Consider the following 22055-nt stretch of genomic DNA (forward strand, 5'->3'; position numbering starts at 1 on the left):
TTTTATTTTTTTTGAGAGTGTAGGCTTTCAAAATGTGATCTGGTGGGTTCTTGTTTCTTGATGGAAAGAGAGCTAGAGGGTGATAGAGGCTGAAGCACACAACAAACTATTTTCGTTTTTCCTATTTACTGAAGCTGACATGACCGAAAAGTAATTCAAACGTTATCAGTCATCTACTACCAACATCTGGAATACTCTGGTTTCACACATCATCATCAAGTGATGCCAGGTCTTTGGCAGACACAGGCGATCAGAAATCTCCAATTCTTTTTGTCCTCTGATCGTCTCGGAAAGTAAATGTTAGTTTCATTTGTCACTCCAGTTAATATCCTAAGATCTGTGACATATCCTTTGTTTTCTTTCCCATCAATTTTCCCCACTAAACCAATGGCAGAGTTATGTTAATTCCCTTTCTCTTTTAGCTCTAAGGAGAAAGTGTTTTGTGCCTGCTCGATCCAATACTTCCTCAATTGTCACTCTTTCTGTCCAGGATATTTCCATGATGTTACCTTTAAAAAATCACATCCTTTCAGCCCCCAACCTTCTTCCTATTTTTTGTTGTTGATATTCCAACTCTCACATCCGTATGGAAGGACTGACCATACGTTTGTATCCAAAACATAAATGACTACAATTCAATGAGACAAACCTGGCGAAATTTGGATTGCAATAAAACACTTTAATCATTAAAATTTCAATACATAATATAAAAACAAATTTCACCACCAGCACAATACAACAGCTGAACAACATTGAAGGCAAGCTATTCCAATATTATAATAATAACAACATTGATTCACAGAATTCTCATTTGAACACAAGATAGAAATTAATAAATTAGTAGATTATTAATTTGTTAACTATTACTATTAATGTATCATCAAATACGTACATTTTCGTATAATATTTACGTATAATTACCATTTCAATGATGAAAATTGATAAATTAATTGATTACACATTTGTAAAATAATATCTGAAGGAGGATTTAGTTCATACGAAAGTTTCTTTCATAAACGTGTCTTGTCTCTTCAATTTCATTTTTTTCCATGTGTTAAATTATGGTTTATGGTAAAAATGATTCAATATTGCACCTTACATTTTTTTTCATACCTTAACTTTTCATTTTAGATTCAAGCTGTGTTCTTTGAGTCAAATGCAAATACAAAATAGCAATTTTCAGAATTATTGCTCATCTGAAACTTTTTGTTACATTCGTATTTTATTCCTTAAATTTAATCACAAGTGATCAAAATGTTCAACAATTTTGGATCAAAAACAAAATTATTTCTTACCTAGAGATTTTTCCATTCAGATCTGATTTTTCAGAAAACTTCTGTCCTATATCACAAATAATGAACAACATAAACAAAACTGCATGTTTTGCATATGAATTAGCATCAATATGTTTATTTATTGCAGGAAACCAGAGAAGGGAATTAATCCTTAGAAGACATTCACACACTCGTGATGCTGTGACATGAAGTCAACGATTGTAGTTTTATCAGTTGCTAACGTTTACACAACGACTAGGTCTTCCTACATGAAGGAATCCAAATATCTTTTTCATTCACTTTCACTTTCAGAGGACCATTGCCCTAGATTATTCAGCTTTTAAGTAGCATTGCTTAATGTAATTTTGTATACACTTTTTATTTAATTGTTACAACTAGAATAAAGTATAACGTTGAAAGTCATGATTTCTTGGATATACCAATTGAGGTAATTTGTTTTCTTTTTTTTTTTTTTGGGGGGGGGGGGGGGGGGGGGGGACGAGGAGGGGTTGATTTTAACAAACTTGTTCTAACATAATGAAGTTGCTCCTTGATATTCAAAGAAAGAAAACATGCGTCAGCATTTCTCTAATTTAATACTCATAAGTAGAAATTTTCCCGTATTGAATGAATCTCCATCACTCAAACTCGTATGTATCTCTATTATTTATGTTGACATTTTGAATGAAAACAAAAATGATATCCTTTATAAATAGGAAGTTTACATTATTTTTGTAGTACTCATCTGGTTTATAATACTATTGCCAACTAATATTGATATTGTGGTAGAGAAATGATTGTAGTATGTAGTGGTATAGTAGTACACAGTGGTGGTAGTAGTACTAGCAGTAGCTGTGTAATAGTAGTGGAAGTAGTAGTAATAGTAGTAGTAGTAGTAGTAACAATAGCTTTGTTTTTGTTTGTTTTTAAGGGTTTTACGGCGCTTGCAACACATTTAGGTTATATCAGCGCCAGTTAAAAGGAAGAAAATAAGATAGTAAAAAGTTATAGAATGACAATTAAAGTGGCCAAGAAAAGAGAAGACAAAAGGGGAATTGGTTCAAATAGGAAAGAGATGTAGATTCCAAGAGCACACTATCAAAGTACTTAGTTTGAGATTACCTAAAAGTCTCATCCAGACACACAAGCACAGATCCCAACCAAGAGGAATACACTCAAATGTTTTACAAATCGTATATACTATAAAGAAAACATAATACAATGCATAACAGAGCGATGATTTACAAGGAAAAAAACATCATCTCCCAAAACAATAACTATGCATTTGACTGTTTCCCTCCCTGCTAGGACTCCGGCCAGGGCCAGGACAAAACCAAGTAATCTCATTCCAAGACAAAGACAGAAAGCAAGTTGGAAAACAGATATAGGGGGATAGAAGACACAGTAAGTACCTCCCTGCCCACTATGGGAGGCAGGAACCCCACCCAGTAACAATAGCTTTGGGAGGACTAGCTAATTACTTTATAATGAGATCAGCTTATCCTATGGGGGAAACACATTGTAGAGTACTCTATGTTGTCATAATTGACTGACAATCGAAGATGATATTGTGATTACAACAGTTTCGAAATGATATCTTTCACCTTCTTCTATCAAACATTAATGTCATAACTTAAGTATATGAGGAGGCGACTTTTAAAACCTGCTTAGCCACATACAGATAGAAAAATAGCTACTATAACTCTCAAGCAATCCATTGGACTCCATAGAATCACCAGAGAAAATTAGAAGTATCAAAACACTCAGGGTATTGTTCTATGAAACAAACAAAAACAATTATTTTTCTCTTTAAACTAAACTGCTAGAGCATTTATATAGTGCAATATCCACTAAACATGCTCAAAGCACTTTACAAGCAGTCCCTGACCAACAGCAACACATAACATATGGAACAAGACATGACGCCTGTTAGGCGATATTCCTTTTTTTTTTGACAGAGATGGCGCTGTTTAACAACCAGGTACTCATTTTACACATGAGTATGGTGAGAGAATGTGAGTAAAGAGCTTTTCCAAGAACTCAACTATGCACTGAGCGAGGCTCGAATCCAGGACCTTCCGATCCGAAAGCGAGTGTCATACCACAAGACCACATAGCTGCACTTTAAGTCACTAAATAAATGAGAAAAAATTTGGAATGATGGAAATGCGATTATTTAGCATGTTTTGAAAGCCTCTTCCTCAATTTATAAACAAAAATAGTAAAAGTTGAATAATATTTGATATGTATATCTCCAGGATAAGATTATTTAGGACGGTTTCAGGGACAAGACGGCTGCCCCTTCATTTTTCAAAACTTATGTTTTCACTTTCTCTCACTAAAATAAATTAAAATGCTCGAATACACCAAACACCATCAGTGTTTCATGTTGAACTTTAAAATCTGTAAAATGAATGATCTTTAAATAAAGAGGTTTAATATTAATATTAAAATATATAAAATCTGCTTCGAATCAACTTTGCCAAAACCTTTTTATAATAATATGGGATAGCCCATTGTCCATAAAACCGACCATTTATCCATGGTTTTATCTTAGTCTTTGATATGATACATTTCCTTTATCTTTGATATATTTTCCTTACCCTTAATATGATTTATTTCCTTATCAAGATTACTCTTACCAAAAAGAAAAAAAAAAAAAAAAGAATGTGACCCAAGCCTCAAATCAGTCATATGTCGGAATGATTTATACAATGAAAATTATAATTTATTTTAAGCACAAAAAAAAAAAAAAAAAAAAAAAATCCCAAAAAAACGATATTTTTGATACACTTAAATATTTTTATATTATTATTTATATTATTATTATCAATTCTGTTTATAATATACCCTAAATAATAATATAAATACTTAGGGAGCTTAATTATAAAATCTCTGATTTTACCTTTCAAGTCACTTTTCATCATCTGATTCGTTCCGACATAATACTAGATTGAGACAATGTGTCGCTCAAGATGGATGGACTAGAAGTTCAAATCCAGAACCTTCCTACTGAATTTAGAGCAAGTCGTATATTGAGAGTGTCATTCTCTAACCATATAACGCTTATAACAAAATTTTACAGGAGAGACAAAAATTATTGCACACGTTCTTAACTTGGTGCAAATCATTATTGAGTAGGGGATTAATTGAAAGGCATTCTAAACATTATAAGCTAAAAAAAAAAAATTAAATTTCATTTCATTTTTATCCTGAGTTACACAGTTAGCTCCAAAACACCACACGCAACAAACTTAAGTTGACAGCTCTCAGATATTTTTAGAACTTTTGTTGATTTTTTAAAATGCTGTGTCTTTTTCTTATCCATTCCCACGTAAAGATTGTTAAAATAATATGATTGAATTGATTGAAGAAGTGATTTTTTACAGTTACACAGTTAGCTCCGAAACACCACAACACACTCACTTTGACAGCTCCATAGATATTTTTAACCGTTTATTGATTAAAGAAGATGTGTCCTCTTCTTACCCATCATTATAAAAGATTGTTCAAATAATATGATTGAAGAATTCACTTTTTACCGTTACACAGTTAGCTCTAAAACACCACAATACGCTCGATTTGACAGCTCCGTAGGTATTTTAACCCTTTATTGAATTGATTAAAGAAGATATGTCCTTTTCTTAACCATTATCATAAAAGATTGTTGAAATAATATGATTGAAGAAGTGACTTTCCAAACCTGCGAAGTCACAACCAGATAGAAAATGAAACAACCCAGATAGAGAATGAGTGAACACTCTAAAGAAATCTGTTGGGCTCCATTGAATCACCAGGGAAAATTTGAAATTTCAAAACACTCAGGGTAATTGTTATACGAGGCAAACAAATTGAGCCATTAGGGAGCGGGCCCTGATGTAAGATAAAGATCATACACTTTTTCAGATCTTTATGAGGCAATCAAGACAATTATTTTCGAATTTAATTTAGTAAGTAAATGACAACAACAGCCACATCTAAAAAAAAAAAATCAGTTTTCTTTGAATAAAAAAAAGCGACTTAAGTTTTGAAAGTCAAGTCCTCAATGAAATAAAAAACATTTCGTTAAAATGTAGGTAAAAACATCTTGTTTAAAGAATAATTAATTAAATAATATTCATAAGTTATCGCACGAGATAGTAAATAATAAATACATACATGTTATATTTGAGTATCAGCAAATTATTTTTAAAAAGACGATGGTAATAGATAAAATTTTGGTAAATGAAAGATTAAGATAGTGTCATTTGATATGTTATTTACCTCTTCAGATTGAAAACAAAACAAAATTAATGAAATAAGCATTTGGTCCCTTATCACAATATTGTCTGATAATGATATTTAAGTATAGAAATAATTATGATAAAGAGGATGAAGATGATGATGATGATAATAATAATGATTATGATGATAATAATACTAATATTGTTATTTTTATTTATAATAATAACAATAATAATAATTATTATAATAATAATAATAATTATGATGTGATAATAATACACATAATCGGCTCAAATTCATTTGACTTTTTTACAAGACGAAACACCAATTACCACTCAACAATCAAAACCAGAAAGCCGAAAAAAAATGTCACTGAAATGTTGACCTCACAAGTCATTGCCAATGAACCGTAAACAGGGATAAATTTGCACAAAGGATGACCTTCCACATTGTCATTTTTAAAAAATAGACTTAATGAAATATTATGGTAGGTGCTCAGGGGAATTGTTGTACATGTCGCACCATATGGAAATGAGTTACAGTGGAATTCTAATAAAGCCAACACCGCCGGTCCAAAAAGATTGGTTGACTTTCAGCAGTGTTTACCTTATCCATTTTCAAAGAGTGATCAAGAACAGAGGTGTTGACTTTAGCAGACGTTTACTTTAAGAGTGTTTATTTTATACGGATTCCACTCTATTTGTATGGTGTGAAAGAGTTGACAATTATCTACATTTTGTCATTTATTTCTTTAAAATTTCTTTTTAATTGGCCGAGTTATGGCTATTAAAATTAGACAATCTGTAGAAAGGTGGTTTTGAAAGAAACTGGATTGAAGCGTAACTTTTATAATTTTAACGTTTAAATATCACGGAAAATATTAAATTAGAATGTTAAAAGTGCAATTTTACTTTAGATTTCTGTCTGTGACAGTATGCAAAAATAAACAAATTATCATATTCCTGGGAAATCCCAATTTTCATTGGAAAGTCCCAAAACTCCTTTTAATTGACACATCTCAACAGTGCTATCAGCGACATGTGGACCATGTCCCTACAGCGCCTCATTTATAATTAAGCACGGGAGTATTTCTCCATTTTTTGATAACTCTCCGTCGTATAATAGATGTGTAGTTTGGTACAGTGGTATCTGCATACAGTCAACCTATGCTGCTTAAAGTCAACACCTCTTGTTGGTCCAAAATGTTCTGTTCTTTATCTAAGTGTGTTCCATTGATAATAGATAACGCCAACCTTGTTTCAACATTAAAATTTAACTAACGTACCCTGGAAAGACTCGTAATCGTATTTTAAAATTTGGCCAGAAAACTTGTCCTTCAAATATCGATTTGATTTAACTGACCCTCATCTTGGCAATAACTCTCAAACCTGAGACCTCGTAAGGTCCCAGGTTCAAGTGTTTTGCAAAGATGAGAGTCATTAAAATCGATCGATTTGAAGGAAAATAGTTTTTTTTTTTGTTTTGTTTTTTAACACGTGTTTTTGTTGTTGGTTTTTTTTTTTAGAGTACGGCAGTTGACTGGTTAAAGTTAGCCAATATTTCTGGTCCGGCGGTGTTGGGCATCAGGATTCCACTGTATTTGTTTTTCATCCAGGGGAAATAGTAACAGCCATTTTATGACGAATTTCAAGTGAATCTCAAATCTATGCATAGTCTCAGCCTGATTACGGAACATCAATTTGAATATATCAACAACAACAACAACAACAACAACAACAACAACAAAAAAGAATGCATGTTATCAATATTCATTCATCACACTGAGTTTGTTTTTATTGCACTTGTAAGATAAATTTATGAAAAATCACAAAATGTGACTCACGGCCTCAAAGTGGTATTTTAATACACCGGAGTACGGTTTCCTCGAATACACCGTTTTCTCGAACTTTTCATTTTTCCAAAAAAATTTTCATTATTATTCTTTGTACACGTTTTCCTCGAACTATTGCCTTCATGAACGTTTTTCTTTTCTTTTTTTTTTTTTTTTTTTATTTTTTATTTTTTTTTTATTGCATATCCTGAGTAGGTCGAGGGGACGGTGCTCGAGCGTATGGGTAATTCAGATGCTAACGGTTGAATTTATAGAAATACGAGATTTGCGTTAAAGTTTTGTTTGATAGATGGGAATGATTGTATTTCCCTCTTCTTTTTTTTCTTTTTTTTTCTTCGCAATTTCAAGTTTAACATTCTTTTAATTTTTCTTTCTTCTTTTTGTTTTTTGTTCTTGACATCTGTTTTTTGTTCTGTTTTTTTTTTGTTAACATCTGTTTTTGTTTTTTTTTTTACATCTGTTTTTTGTTTTGTTGACATCTGCTTTTTGTTTTTGTTTTGTTTATGACATCTGTTTGGTCTTTTTTTTAACAAGTTTTTTTTTTGACATGTTTCTTTTTCTTCTTTTTTTTTGACATCTGTTTTCTTTTTTTAATCTTGACATATGTTGTTTGTTTGTTTTTTTGTTTTTTTTTTTTGGGGGGGGGGGGGTTGTTTTGTTTTATTGTTTTTGTTGACATCCGTTTTTTTAATTTTTACATCTGGTTCAACCCGACATAATACCGTTTTGATTCAATGTGTCAATTCAATAGACTGTACCACTCCCAGATGCCACTAAATAAATACACAGTTTGAAATAATATACCACATTCTGATTGGTTGACCGCAAATTAGACATAAAACCTATGAGAAGCCACATTATTGGCTCAATCAAGGAAACGTCATCACATCAGGGTCACGTGTCAATGACGTCACTGGTAAGTAGTTTGTGCCTGGTGATACCTTTCATCCGATTTATCTGCCGGTTGCTGTTCTCTAACTTCCTCTGATAAACTTTTCATGGCATTGTCTGGGAGTTTGGCATCTCCAGCATATTCAACTATCTGTCCATATCCGTTTGAAGGCCTGTTTTCATGACTGAAGTGCATGCCATAAGCAAAGTATAAGATTAGACCTGAAAATAGAAATGATAGCAAAATCATTGAAATCAATAATCAGAAGCAGGCGATTTATAATAGGTATGGACTGATCTACACGTTTCAAATATTATGGTCAAACATAAAGCTTGTGATGACTAATGTACTGGTTATGTTATGCCCTGCCTGCGACCTGCTGGTCGAAGATTCGAGTCCCGCTGTCAACGGCGCAATGTTGAGTCCTTGAAAAAGGTCCTTAACTCATATTTTATCACAATATTGGCATGTAAAAGGAGTTGATAATGAGTAAATTATGCAGTGATGATAATCTTCCGCGAGATTCGGGATTTTAGGATTTTCTTTGAAATTTTCGCTGTTTTTCAGTGTCAACCATTTTTCTATGAATAGCACAGGTGGCTCCACGGCATAACGATAAAAAAATTACCATCATGTCGTCTTGTGTCAAATTTCGACACCTGTGCTTATTTGCATGAATTTTGGTGACACTCGCATTTTTATGACGTCAGCATAGACTGATTATGAATTAAAATATAACGATAAATGAATAGAAAGTAAGTCTCGCCGATAAATCGCAAAAGTACTCACCAATGACTATCCAGATGACCAAACGTAGCCAGGTGTATTTGCTAAGTGAAAGCATTAGGGCTATATTTACAAACATACTTAAAGATGGCAGCAGAGGTACAAATGGGACCTGGATTAAAAGAGAAAAGAATATTTTTAAAATGTTATAGTTCTGTAGGCTACATACAAAAGCTTTTACAGAAGGTCCAAAGCCAAGAAAATTTAGAATGTACATATTTAATACTATTTTGAAAAGAATTTACCATTGCAAACAGAATCAAATCTTTTTGATGGTATTTTATGAATTAAGCGAGACCAAAAAAAAAACATAAAATAAAAAAAAAAAAACAACAACAAAACAACTATTCTGCCGTACTCTGAGAAAAAAATAAATCGTATTAGAAATTTTGGCCATAAAAATCGTGCAAATATCGATTGATTAAAATGACAATCACCTTGGCAAAACTATCACATCAGGGACTTCGCAAGTCCCAGGTTTGAGAGTTTTAGTGAAGATGAGAATTGTTTTAAGAGATCGATATTTGATGGAAGAGTTTTCTGGCCAAATTTTGAACACATGTTTTTTTTTTAAAGTGTAAGGCACTGTTGTGGATATAACTTGCAGATAAATAAAACACAAAATATAAAACAGCCTTTTTCCAATGATTTTTTAAATGCATTTAGAATAGATTTTAATCGATTAAAAGAATCACAATATGAAATACATCCGATTTATCTGAATTAAAGGATATTTTTTAATGGGGGGTCCCAATAGCTCAGTCGGTAGAGCAGTTTCTTCACAATCAAAGGGACCTAGACCAATCCTGGGTGCAGTCGAGATTTTTTTTCTGACCCCCCCTGTCCACCCAACAGTGATTGGGTAGCTGAATTCCTTAGATCTGGCGGAAAGTACGTTGCGATAGACTAGCGTCCTTTCAAAAGGATAGCAAGCAATTGCTATTGTCCATTTCACGCTACAGAAACCGGGATAAACTCCGGGTAAATGGGTCTCATGGCTCTGAAGGACTACTTTTTTTTTTTTTTTAATGAAATTTAATGGTTTACAAGAGTTTTTAAAAGTAGTTCATATCGTTGTATAATTTGAATTGGATTACCTGAAATGTTAAAAATGCATCGTTTTGCTCATGGGCAATGATGGTTAAGTAGAAGACGATGACAAAAAGGCCAAAGATGATGACGAGTAGGACTGCCCACCACGCCCCTTCCTGTGAATGAATGAGAGAATCACGGTCATTATATTATACTGTAACACAGACCTGCTTGCTATTTCGAAAAAAATCGTAGAATTACGAAATTTTGGCTCCAATTTCAGAACTTCATGAGCATCTCTAAGTCAATAAACTAATGGGAGATGAAAGTTGATGCCAGACTACACACTTTTACAGATTTTGAAGTGTTACGCAATCCTCCGTTAGTCGACGTGCACTTATTTGCAGGTTTGATAACCCAATTCCTTATGGGCTCATTGTTGTAATGGAAATTTTTTTTTTTTTTAATTGACGAAAAATATTGTCCATTACAACAATATTAAACTAGGCCCATGGGTGCGTTCGGATGTCAGGCCTGCATATATGTACACGTCGCCTCCAGTGAATGTTACGTTAGAATAAGTAAAATGTGTTGATGCATTAACAATGTCAAGGTCGTGTGTTATTCCATTTACATTGTATTTAATCACCTTGAATACGATGCCCAAGGCTGGGGAGATGATTTGAATTAATTTTTGCTCGTATGCCCAATAATATATTTATAGATAATTTATTCGCAAATAATTTACCTCAATTCAAAAGTGTCATTATCATCACCCACATCATCATCATCATCATCATTATCATCACCCACATCATAATCATCATCATCATCATCATCATCATCATCATCTTCTTCTTCTTCTTCTTCTTCTTCTTCTTCTTCTTCTTCTTCTTCTTTCTTCTTCTTCTTCTTCTTCTTCTTCTTCTTCTTCTTCTTCTTCTTCTTCTTCACCATCTTACCTATATTATTCTAAATGAATTTAATCTGAACGCAAACTCTTTAGAAGATGATATAATAATCATCCATTCATTCATTCATTCATTCATTCATTCATTCATTCATTCAATCATTCATTCTTTCATTCATTCATTCATTCCATGATCTGATGATCGTCGGGGGATTCATGGAATGCAGCTGTCACCACTTTCCGCCATTCTTCTCTATTGTTGGCGGCCTTCTCCAAGCGTTCTTCCATCTTCATTCCTGTCCATTCCTTAATATTGTCCATCCAAACTTTCCTTTGTCTTCCTCTTCTTCTTCCTCCTTCAAGGGTGCCCTTCATCTCCGTTCTGCAAAACGAGCATTGGGGAGAGTATGCAGCCTTGTCTGACGCCCACATTTGTCCGGAAGAACTCACCAAGTTCGTTGTTTTTGAGAAATGCACTTGTCGCAGTACTATGGAGTGCTTCGATTATTTGGATTAGACCCTCTTCGAAACAGTAAAAGCGTAGTGTATCCCACAAACCGTCATGCTGTCAAATGCTTTCAGGAAGTCTAAGAAATTGTGAAATAATTCTTTTTGGTGTTGCAGGAATTTCTCTGTCAGAATTCTGTTATTGAAGACTCGTACTGTGCTCTTTCCAGCTCGAAAACCAGCTTGCTCTTTGCCAGGATATATTCGATTTTTTGTTTCATTATGTTTTGTATTATCCGCTTGGGTGGCTAATGAGACGTATGGTCCTATAGTTACTGCACTTTTTCAAATCTTTTTTTTTGGGGGGAGAGGGATAATCAAGGATTGTGTCGTCTTTTGTCCACCTTGTCTCGTTCATTATCTTTTGGCATTGGATTGTCATTGCCTCCATTGTCTCCTCTCCACCATTTAAAAAAAGTTCTGCTGGAATGTTATCTATTCCAGGGGTTTTGTTGGAGCTTAAACCCTGGATTGCTGCCTCAACTTCATGTTTCATTATTCTTTGTGTGTATGGGTTTTGTGTGTTTCGGTTCTCTGTCAAGACTGATGGGTCTGGGCTCAGATCGATGTTGTACAGCCCTTTGCAGTATCCGGCTCATCTGTTCGTAACATCTTCTTTCTGGGTAAGTAGAGCACCCTTGCTGTCTTAATAATATTAGATTTTGGTCTCTTTGTTTTTGTAAGCATTTTCTAGATATAATATAGCAATCTTTAACAACGCACTAAAAATTACGTTTTAAATTCAATAGACTGTACCACTCCCAGATGCCACTAAGATAAGATTTCTCCAATCCTTGACGGAAAACGTGACCTTAACGTCACATCACTTTGATTCGCGTTGGTTAAAAGTCACAAACGTCACGAAAACATACCTTGAGATGATCAAACCCGTCAATAACGACCAACAAAAGACTGGTCATAAAAACACCCATCAAAACCACAGCACTCTTCACACCATCTCCTGGCTCGAACTTCTTGAGGATCGGGAATTCCCGCAGGGTCTGGCGCAGACGACCGAAGTCGTCGTGGCTCTTGGATTTGGAGATTATGCTTTGTCTCTCCGACTGAAATTTGAAAAAAAATAAAATCGAAGTGTTACCATTTAACTGCCGTATTCTGGAAAAAAAACTTGTATTTAAAAATTTAGTCAGCAACCCGTCCTTCATATAGATAGAATGAAGTTGACGTCACTCAGGTCTTTGTTATTGGTTTTTGCCATCCTCGTTCATGAGTAATTCTCACTAAACTGTATTAACCAGACTATAAACGTTCAAGATTACACATAGTTTTGTGTGTTGGTCCGTTATACTTCCGGATCGCAATGTTATGAGCTTCTTAGCCAAGCGCATACTATCTATATCCATCGATTTAAATGACCCTCATCTTGGTAAAACTCTCAAACCTGAGACTTTGCGAAGTCCCAGGTTTGAGAGTTTTTGTCAAGATGAAGGTCACTTAAATCGATGGATAATTGAAGGACGGGTTTTCAGGCCAACTTTTAAAATACAAGTTTTTCCAGACACCTTAGTACGGTGAGAGAATGTGAGTAAAAGCCTTTTCCATGGACTCAGCTATGCACTACTCAGAATGGGGGTTGAACCCAGGAACTTCTCATCCGAAGGCGAATGTCACACCACAAGACCACATAGCTGCATGTTACTCATCCGATCTTTGACTAAATTCGATATGGCTTTATTTTATTATGAGAAGTTATGGATCTTGACTAATGATTATCTTATTATTGAACAAAACGAAAATCTTATAATTTATAGAAAATGGATAGATAAAATGTGGATTTACCGCTTCTTCAGAATCCTGTGGCAAAGATTTTGTTGAGGACGATTTTGTAGGCGATTCGTCTGGCTTGAGCTAGAATGGGCGGGGGTGGGGGTATGAGATGCGGTGGGGATGGGGTGGAGAAGAAAATTATGAATATTCAATTAGTATAGCAACAGTCTCAATATGTAACCCACCACCTCAAAACGGTATCATAGAAGGAACGGAATTGACGTCACTTAGCACTTTATTATTATATTAAGCCAGCAGTTTTATGACCAGTTCTCACTAAATTCTTCAAACTATAAACATTCAAAGTTACTCATAGTATTGTGTGTGTTGGTACGTTATATCCGGCTGGTAGGTGTTGTGAGTATTTTAGCTAACTGCACAGCATCACTATTGGGATGAATATGAATGACCTTTAAAAATGAATTTAGAATCAAAATGATAAGAAATAGAAACTTTGAGATTTACTTTTCGTTGGGTTTTTTTCAGTGCAAGAAATTGTATTGTATTTCTCCTCCGCCAAAACGAATAAAGTTTTTACCTCAAGTTTCATACAACTCAATTCAATTCAACGGTTTATTTTTAGGCAGTATAACTCATAACTGAATATAATATTTCCAACCAACAAATCAAAGTACGTAAAATCATTAATAAAACAAAGCAAACAACAACAACAACAACAACAATAATAATAATGATAATAATAATAATAATAATAATAATAATAATAATAATAATAATAATAATAATAATAATAATAATAATAATAATAATAATAATATAATAATAATAATAATAATAATAATAATAATAATAATAATAATAATAATAATAATAATAATAATAATAATAATAATAATAATAATAAAATCATTTTAAAATCTAATTAATTAAAAAGTGGCTATAATTTCAATTTCCAGGAAATAGTTCATCTCAACATGATACTGATTGAAGCTGTTAAACGTGGGGAAATAGAAAACAGATAAATTACATTTTCCCGGAAATTCAAATAAATTCTTTGTTTTCTATTTCCCCACGTTTAACAGCTTAAGTTGGAAATACAGAATAATTTAATGTTGTGGAAGGGGGGGGGGGGGGGTATCTGGTTATTTATTGGTTTATTCATTTGCTTTGTTAATTTGTTCTCAGTAGATTCAACTTGACAGAACAGGCCACTTATATCTAGGCATAGTAATTATATAGTATAGCAGGATATTAAAATGCCCATTGGCCTATTCGACCATTAAAAGCCCTTTAAAGTTGGAATTTCACCCGTTTTTGTAGGAGGAAGGGGGAGGGGGTTGGGATGAACAAAATCATTTGCTTGCTACCGACGCGTACATAATAGGTCTGACATCGGAACGCAATTTTGGACCGAGTTTAGCATTGTTGTAATGGACAATATTTTGCGTCATTGATTTTTTTTTAAAGATTTCCATTATAACAATGAGCCCATAATGAACTGGGTTATCAGACTGCAATTAAGTGTACGTCACTTGCCACCCTTTGGAATAGAAAAAGGAAACGTGGCGCCAAATCACAAAGTCCAGTAAAGTGAATGGAGCAGGCACTTTTGTTGATAATGACAAGAAATGAAGTGAGTAGGAAAGTGCCTGAAGATAATAGATAATAAAAATTTCGCGGCGGCGATGGGGGCTCGAACCCGCGACCTTATTGGTACGACAAATCCGCTTGGCTGGGGAGAGCGTGGCTTTACTGTCTGAGCTATCCACCACTCCAAATTATTTATTCTCTTTTGTCCTCTCGCACTTTACTACTCAAATCACATAGTGTAAGATTAAAGAAACCTTATTCAGTCTTCCAGAGGGTAACTTTGGTTGCTTGCAAAGGTAGATTTAGTGACCAGTACTGGTAATATTTGCCATGAAAAACAAAAAACAAAATTTAATGACAAATTTTCAGGTTTGCTATTGTGAAGACTTACCTTAAATTGGCATTTGTCAACTGGTTGGTATCGTAGAATAATGATACTAGCGGCCACTATGGTGTACCCGAACAGTGTCCCAATACTCATGAACTCTACTAGGGTGGAGATTTCAAACAGTAACGTCATCAGGAGTGCTATGGACCCAAATACCACGATGGATACAACGGGGGTCTGGGGAGAAATAGATGATGATGATGATGATGATGATGATGATGATGATGGTGGTGGTGGTGGTGATAATGATAATGATGATAATGATGATGATGGTGATGATGATAATGATAATGATGATGATGATGATGGTGGTGGTGGTGGTTATGGTGATGATGAGGATGATAATGATGATGAAGATGATGATGATGATGATGATGATGATGATGATGATGATGATGATGATGATGATGATGATGATGATGATGATGATGATGATGATGAAAAAGAAGACAATGAAGAAGAAGATGATGATGATGATGATGATGATGATGATGATGATGATGACGGCTGTCCACTTCATCCATCGACGACACACAATGATAAATGGAATGGATATCTCCCTAACCTGTGTCCGTGGGTGTATATAGGCCAGGAAATGGAACAGAAGGCCATCTTCCGCCATGGCGTAGACAGATCTTGGGAGGGAGAAGGCACCACCAATAAGAGACGTGGTTATTCCAAACATCGAGCCCAGGGCTACAATGTACTTGGCCCATGAAGCTCCTACTTCCTCGAATGCAAACGGGTAGGCAGCTGTTAGAAGATTTGAAGTAAATTTTTTAATTATATATTTATTGATTTATTTATTTATCTATATATTCATTTATATCTGTTTATTTATATATTTATTTATGAATGAATATTTTTTGAAATTCTTTTTAATACAGAAATTTGGGTAATTGTCGGCTCCAAGTGCCCCATAGCTACCTTGACGTCCTTAGATATAATTCATTTGAAAGAATCATTCACATGATTAAGAGCGAGCGAGCGAGCGAGAGAGAGAGAGAGAGAGAAAGAGAGAGAGAGAGAGAGAGAGAGAGAGAGAGAGAGAGAGAGAGAGAGAGAGAGAGAGGGACTCATCTCAAAGTGAATAACCAAAGTAAAGTCACATCCAAACTGTACTCTTCAGGACAATGCCCACCGAAATACTGTCATATTATAAAGATCACATTATAATTAGTCATTTTTCTGTTGCGTGCCTGCCTTCTTTTTTTTTTTTTTTCGTTGTTTGTTGTTTTCTTTTGTTTTTGTTTTTGGTTATTGTTTATGTTGTCTTTATTTTTTTTTTTTTTTTTTTTGCTTTCTTTTTTTTTTTTTTAACCAATCTGATATGGGTTAGTCTTAGAAGGGTTAATTCACAAACCTGAGGTAATCGTGTCGGTGTACGGAATCATGAGAGTTAAACTACACGTTGCTAAGAGATACAAGCACGTGACCACAGTGAGCGCAAGCGCACTAGCGATTGGGATGCTTTTCTCTGGGTTTTTGGCCTCTTCTCCGCCAACAGCAATGCCCTCAAAGCCTATGTAAGCGAAGAAACAGCTTGCCGCTCCTGAGATAGTCCCACTGAATCCGTAAGGAAAAAAACCACCGTATCTGGAAAAGAAAAAATGATATAAAGATAATGCTTTGTTTTGCCTGACATAGATAATCCAATACTGAACTATAAATCAATGGTAAACGATGTTTTTTTTTTATCATGTACCTATATCAACAAAGCTCTCTTGTTAGTTCACGGTGACCTACATACTAATGTGGTTTGTTTGTTTTTTTCTCTCGAAACAAAATCAAGCGATTTTGAACGTGGTCAGTTACCAAGATGACGAAAATGATTACAAAACTTTGACTTTGCCGTTTTAACAAGTTTATATTAAAGGTGCAACACAAAGCAAGAAAGAAAAATACAAGAAAAATAAAACCCACCGGTAATCAGAAGGTCTGAACGTCGATCCCCATTCGAGGTATACTGATTTTTTGGGATAGTCTTTTTTTCTTGTATTTTTCTTTCTTGCTTTGTTTGGCACCTTTCATACACACTTGTTCAGATCTTTATCTTACATCGGTACCTGCTCCCTAGTTTCTGGACTTTGCGGTTGTGCTTTTGGGTTTTTGTTTTTTTTAAAAAAGCACTTTACTCGTATTACACCACACAAGGGCCGCAACAGCTCTCTTCCATCTGACTAGGTTTTTGAAAGGCTTCCCTATTTGGGTCCAGATTTGTCTGGCTGCCTTCGACTCAGTCTCAATGCTTCGTCGGAGTTGCTATCATAAAAGTGTTCATTGTTTCGGACAAAACCAAAGGACTCAATGGGCTACAGACGCATTCCGCTAATTAGGGATTGAACTACTAACTTGTCAGTGGTCCAGTAATCCGTATTAGCATAGACGAATCCACATATGATGATAAAGCATAGGACGATGACGTTGAGAATGGTGAAGGTACTATTGAAGTGGATGGAGATCTTTGCTCCTGTGGCAACGATTACGAAGGCGACGATACCAATACCCGTGGCCACGAAATCGGGGTAGTCCGACAACCAGATGCTGTCTTCTGCTAAGTGACCTGAATGACGGCAAAGGTAACGTAAGGGTTAAATTGACATTTTCAAGCAATTTAAGGGTTAAATATATCTCAATTTTGACCTCTTTTCAGAAGTTTATTTATTAATTAATGTATTTAATAAATGTATTTATTTATTTATTGATTTATTTATATTTATCTGTCTATCAATTTATTCATTAATTTTTTTTTCTTTCTTTCTTTACTTTATACTAATGATTCTTGTTGCGAAAATGATGTTTGTCAAAGACAATCTTGTGATTACTCGTACCTAATATCAGAGAACTTATGAGGATAAGAATTGTGGTAACATTTATTAAATGTCGCAAGCTTGTGGTCTAGAAATAATTTGACCCCCCGGTTACGACCGACCAATTGTATGTCGAGTGTTAATATTTCGCTGTGCGTGGGCAGTGCATGGTCAAAGCACTGGAAAAGGCCTTTACTCACGTTTACTTCCCATGTCCAAGTGTAAAATTAGTAACAGAAAAAGCATTGTCTTTGTTGAAATATTATTTGTATGGCACTTCACAGGCTGCATGTGCGGCTATGTGCTCTATATGACACAGATCGGAAGGTCTTGAGTTTGAATCCTACTCTGAGTGGCGCATAGCTGAGTCTTTGGAAAAGGCTCTTTACTCACGTTCTCTCATCGTAGTCTGGTGTAAAATGAGTACCTGTCCTTTAAAAGCATTGTCTTTGTCCAAAAAAAAAAAAAATCATAATTGTAACATCGCCTGATAGGCCTCATCAATGTCTCGTCCTAATATGTTAAGTGTTGTGGTGGGCTAGGGACCCCTTGAAATGCACTTTGAACGCCGTGGATATTGGGCTATATAAAAGCTTTGTTTGTTTGTTTGTTTGTTTGTTTTTGTTTTTCTTTTTTATGTCTCACAGCATAATTTCACTTTCAATGGTGCCATTGGCTGAGGACACCTTAGTAGCGCTATGGCCCAATTTAATGTATAATATTGCCCAGTATAAAGGCTCAATTAATTTTTTTAAAAGAATACTATATTTGCGGATTTACGTAAATAAAACAGACTCTCATCCATTTACCTGTAAGATTTATTTGTTCATTTTTTTCCCCTTTATTTTTTTACCGACAACAGACATTTTTTTTTTTAGAATCCATTACATGGGATCGTATGCTTTGCGCATACAGCTGCTTTCATATATCGTGATGGAGAGTATTGGGTCTATAAATAATTTAAACTTCATTACTTTAATAGAGACCGGTAAGCTGTTCTCTGAGAGAAAATAAAATACTTTTTTTTTCGAAAATTTTTGATCCAAACATTAACCAATTAAAATATCCTCAACTTATCAATAGCCATTAATTAAACCTGGGACTTCAACAGGGGCTTGGTTTTGAGAATTATTGAATATTTGAGTGTCATTTTAATCGATGAATATCTGAAAATAAATGTTTTCGGACCAAAATGGGAAGGAAGAAAACAAACATTTAATGTCTTTAGCCAGATTATGGCAGCGTTGTTTTGTTGAGATTGAATGAAATAATTCCTTCATAATAAGCTTCGTTTTATTTTATCTTTAATTCAAGTGATTGGAATTAGGCACAGAAAAAATGAGATTGAGAATGGTTATTATTGGAAGCCATCATCGCATTACTGTAAAAAAAAAAAAAGATAAGTTGATTTTTAAAACAATTCTTACTAAGTAGTCATTTAACGTTTTGGGGCCGATAAAATTTTAATTTATTCCCGCTTTTGTAGCGTAAACCCGACGGTAACAATTGCTTGTTACCCTATTGATAAAATGGAAGTCGGTCGTATAATGTTTCCCACCATTTCAAACAAACCAAAGTCGGCAGCAAGATTGGACATGGGACAAGAGATAACACCTACATAAGGCGATATAATAACTTTATTTTAGACAGAGACCACACTGTTACAGAGCAAGTATCCATTTTACACACCAAGTATGGTGAGATAATGTAGGTGAAAAGCTTTTTCTACGGACTCAACTTTGCGCAACCCCCAACGGAGTTCGAATCCGAAATTTAGAGGCGTCCTTACCACTTAAGGTGTGTGTGTGTGTGTGTGTGTGTGGATGTGGGCGGGGGGGGGGGGGGGGGGGGGGGGAGTGGTCGAGTGGTTAAGTTATTGCTCTGTGATCTGGAAAGTCCTTGGCCTGACCCCCGCTTCAAACACTTTTGTTTTCCTTTCCTTGGGCAGAATCATTACCCCCCTCCCCCACCCATTTGCTTACTTTGGACAACATGAATGAGTCCTATTGACATCAGCTGCTTGTTTAATGAATTATTTTTATTTCCTCGTGAAACGTGCAGGCAAAGTGCATAATGCCGTACTTGTTTTACACCTACCCGCCTGTCATAATGAGGCAAATAAGGTTAACTCACTGAATCCTAGAAATTTTTACTACTTTTCAAAACTGGAGAAAAAAAATAAATTATTATATTATTATATATGTGTATAGATATTTTTATTCAACTATTATTAACATGAATAAATTTAGAACTTTAGCGTTGATACCACGCCTATAATTTGTCTCAGAAAACGTAATAAATTGGCATCGGGTAAAAGTAACCCGGGTAAACTACGGATATAGTCGGTGTTAGGGTTGAGTGAATTAACTTTTAGCTGCAACTGAAAAATATGCCGTGTTAAATCTCACCAACAGTTTTGATAGTTCCATTCTTGATGGCTCCGTCAAAGAGCGCGTCCAGGGCTCCACTCCAGGCTCTTGCCACAGAGGCCATGCCAACGATGTGCTCTAGGATGATGTTCCAACCAATCAGAAAGCCCCATAATTCGCCGATAGTCACATAGGTGTACGAATAGGCAGAGCCGGCTGATGTAATGAATAAAAAGAGAGATGAAGAATACTTTAATACAAACATACCAAATCAATGGAAAGCAGAAATCGTGACGTCACTGCTACCTCTGTTCCGGTTCAAAACTTCTTTACAGTGTGTTACAAATCCTACTGAGTACTATTAATGAATAGATTACGTATTGGATATTACGGTGGCATAACTAATTTATTAGCTAGATGTATAAGCAGATTCTTATGATTACGGACAGTAGCACAGAGCGAGGATGGATGATCTTTATACACAACCAGCATTTATTTAGGCTAGAAAATAAAATGCCATCACTCTGAAACCAGAAGATCAGTTGCACAAGGTATGTATCCAGTCCTCCGGAGGATCGGTTTCAAACTTCTAATGAGATTGGAACCAGCATTCTGACATCAAACTTTTGTTCTCTATTCTCATGATATTTACACTAATTTGCCGTCAGGACAGTCACTGACCTACAACCAGTGTTGTCAGCTCTGCCTACAACCCACGCACATTATTCTGAGTAAAGACATTAACTATTGATTTACTTTTCTCCTTTTATAAATCTAAGGTAATGCTTTTTGTATTGATCTGATGAACATAATAATGTCATTACGACCACATAAAGCACATAATAAACAAAAACAAAGCCTCTCTTACGTTTAGGTTATGATGATAATAATGATAAGGCCAAATTACCTAAATGCACACACACACAATGTGTTATACATTTATAAAGCTCAATTTCTCAACGAGAGCTTATCTTTCGCCAACCCCTATGATAGCTGATTGATCTCTGTAATCATTGATGTTATGCCCTGATTTGGTGCTGTTCAGATTTTTATCTTACACAATAAACGAGGCCCGCAACACAGTGATGATAATGATATTAATAATGATGATGGTGATGATAATAATAACAACAATTTGATTTTCGACCCCCCCCCCTCTCTCTCTCTCTCTCTCTCTCTCTCTCTCTCTCTCTCTCTCTCTCTCTCTCCTTCCCACTCTCCTTCCCTCTCTGTTAAAGCTCATCTTTCACAAATTCTACCACATACACATATCATGATCAATCTCAAACCTTTTGGGATTCTGGCACCAAATTCGGCATAGCAGAGAGCACTGAGAAATGCAGCTACACCGGCGAAGCAAAAACTGAGCACAGCAGAGGGACCTGCCATTTCCTTGATTACTGTTCCTAAAAATAGACAGAAAAAAGAGATTACATAATAATAAATAAAAAAATAAAAATTGAGCGTTTCTATAGCGCAATTTCCACTAAACGTGCTCAAAGCGCTTTGCAAATGGTCCCTGACCAACATCAACACTTTACATGTCGAACGAGACATGATGCCTGTTAGGCGATATTACAATTTTTTTTCCGACAAAGACAACGCTGTTGACGGACAGGTACTCATTTTATACCTAAGCACGATGAGAGAATGTGAGTAAAAAGCCTTTTCC

General features: G+C 35.0%; 1 protein-coding gene across 11 annotated transcripts in view; it reads right to left on the reverse strand.

The window, feature by feature from the left end:
- Positions 1-658: 658 nt before the first annotated feature.
- Positions 659-22055, reverse strand: part of LOC144970681 (cationic amino acid transporter 4-like) — a 79037-nt gene continuing 57640 nt past the window's right edge. For all 11 annotated transcript variants that reach the window (XM_078910562.1, XM_078910561.1, XM_078910565.1 and 8 more), the window contains 11 exons: positions 21673-21789; positions 20423-20599; positions 17557-17767; positions 16568-16800; positions 15770-15957; positions 15208-15381; positions 13278-13346; positions 12350-12541; positions 10126-10236; positions 9032-9140; positions 659-8463 (listed from right to left, as the gene is read on the reverse strand). In XM_078910562.1, coding sequence (XP_078766688.1) covers positions 8261-8463; positions 9032-9140; positions 10126-10236; positions 12350-12541; positions 13278-13346; positions 15208-15381; positions 15770-15957; positions 16568-16800; positions 17557-17767; positions 20423-20599; positions 21673-21789 — 1784 coding nt within the window. In that variant the 3' untranslated portion in view covers positions 659-8260. The remainder of the gene's footprint in view (positions 8464-9031; positions 9141-10125; positions 10237-12349; positions 12542-13277; positions 13347-15207; positions 15382-15769; positions 15958-16567; positions 16801-17556; positions 17768-20422; positions 20600-21672; positions 21790-22055) is intronic.

Source organism: Berghia stephanieae, chromosome 4 (genome assembly GCF_034508935.2).
Source record: "Berghia stephanieae isolate SIO BIC M18660-M18661 chromosome 4, UCSD_Bste_1.3, whole genome shotgun sequence".
In the NCBI taxonomy this organism is placed as follows: domain Eukaryota; kingdom Metazoa; phylum Mollusca; class Gastropoda; order Nudibranchia; family Aeolidiidae; genus Berghia; species Berghia stephanieae.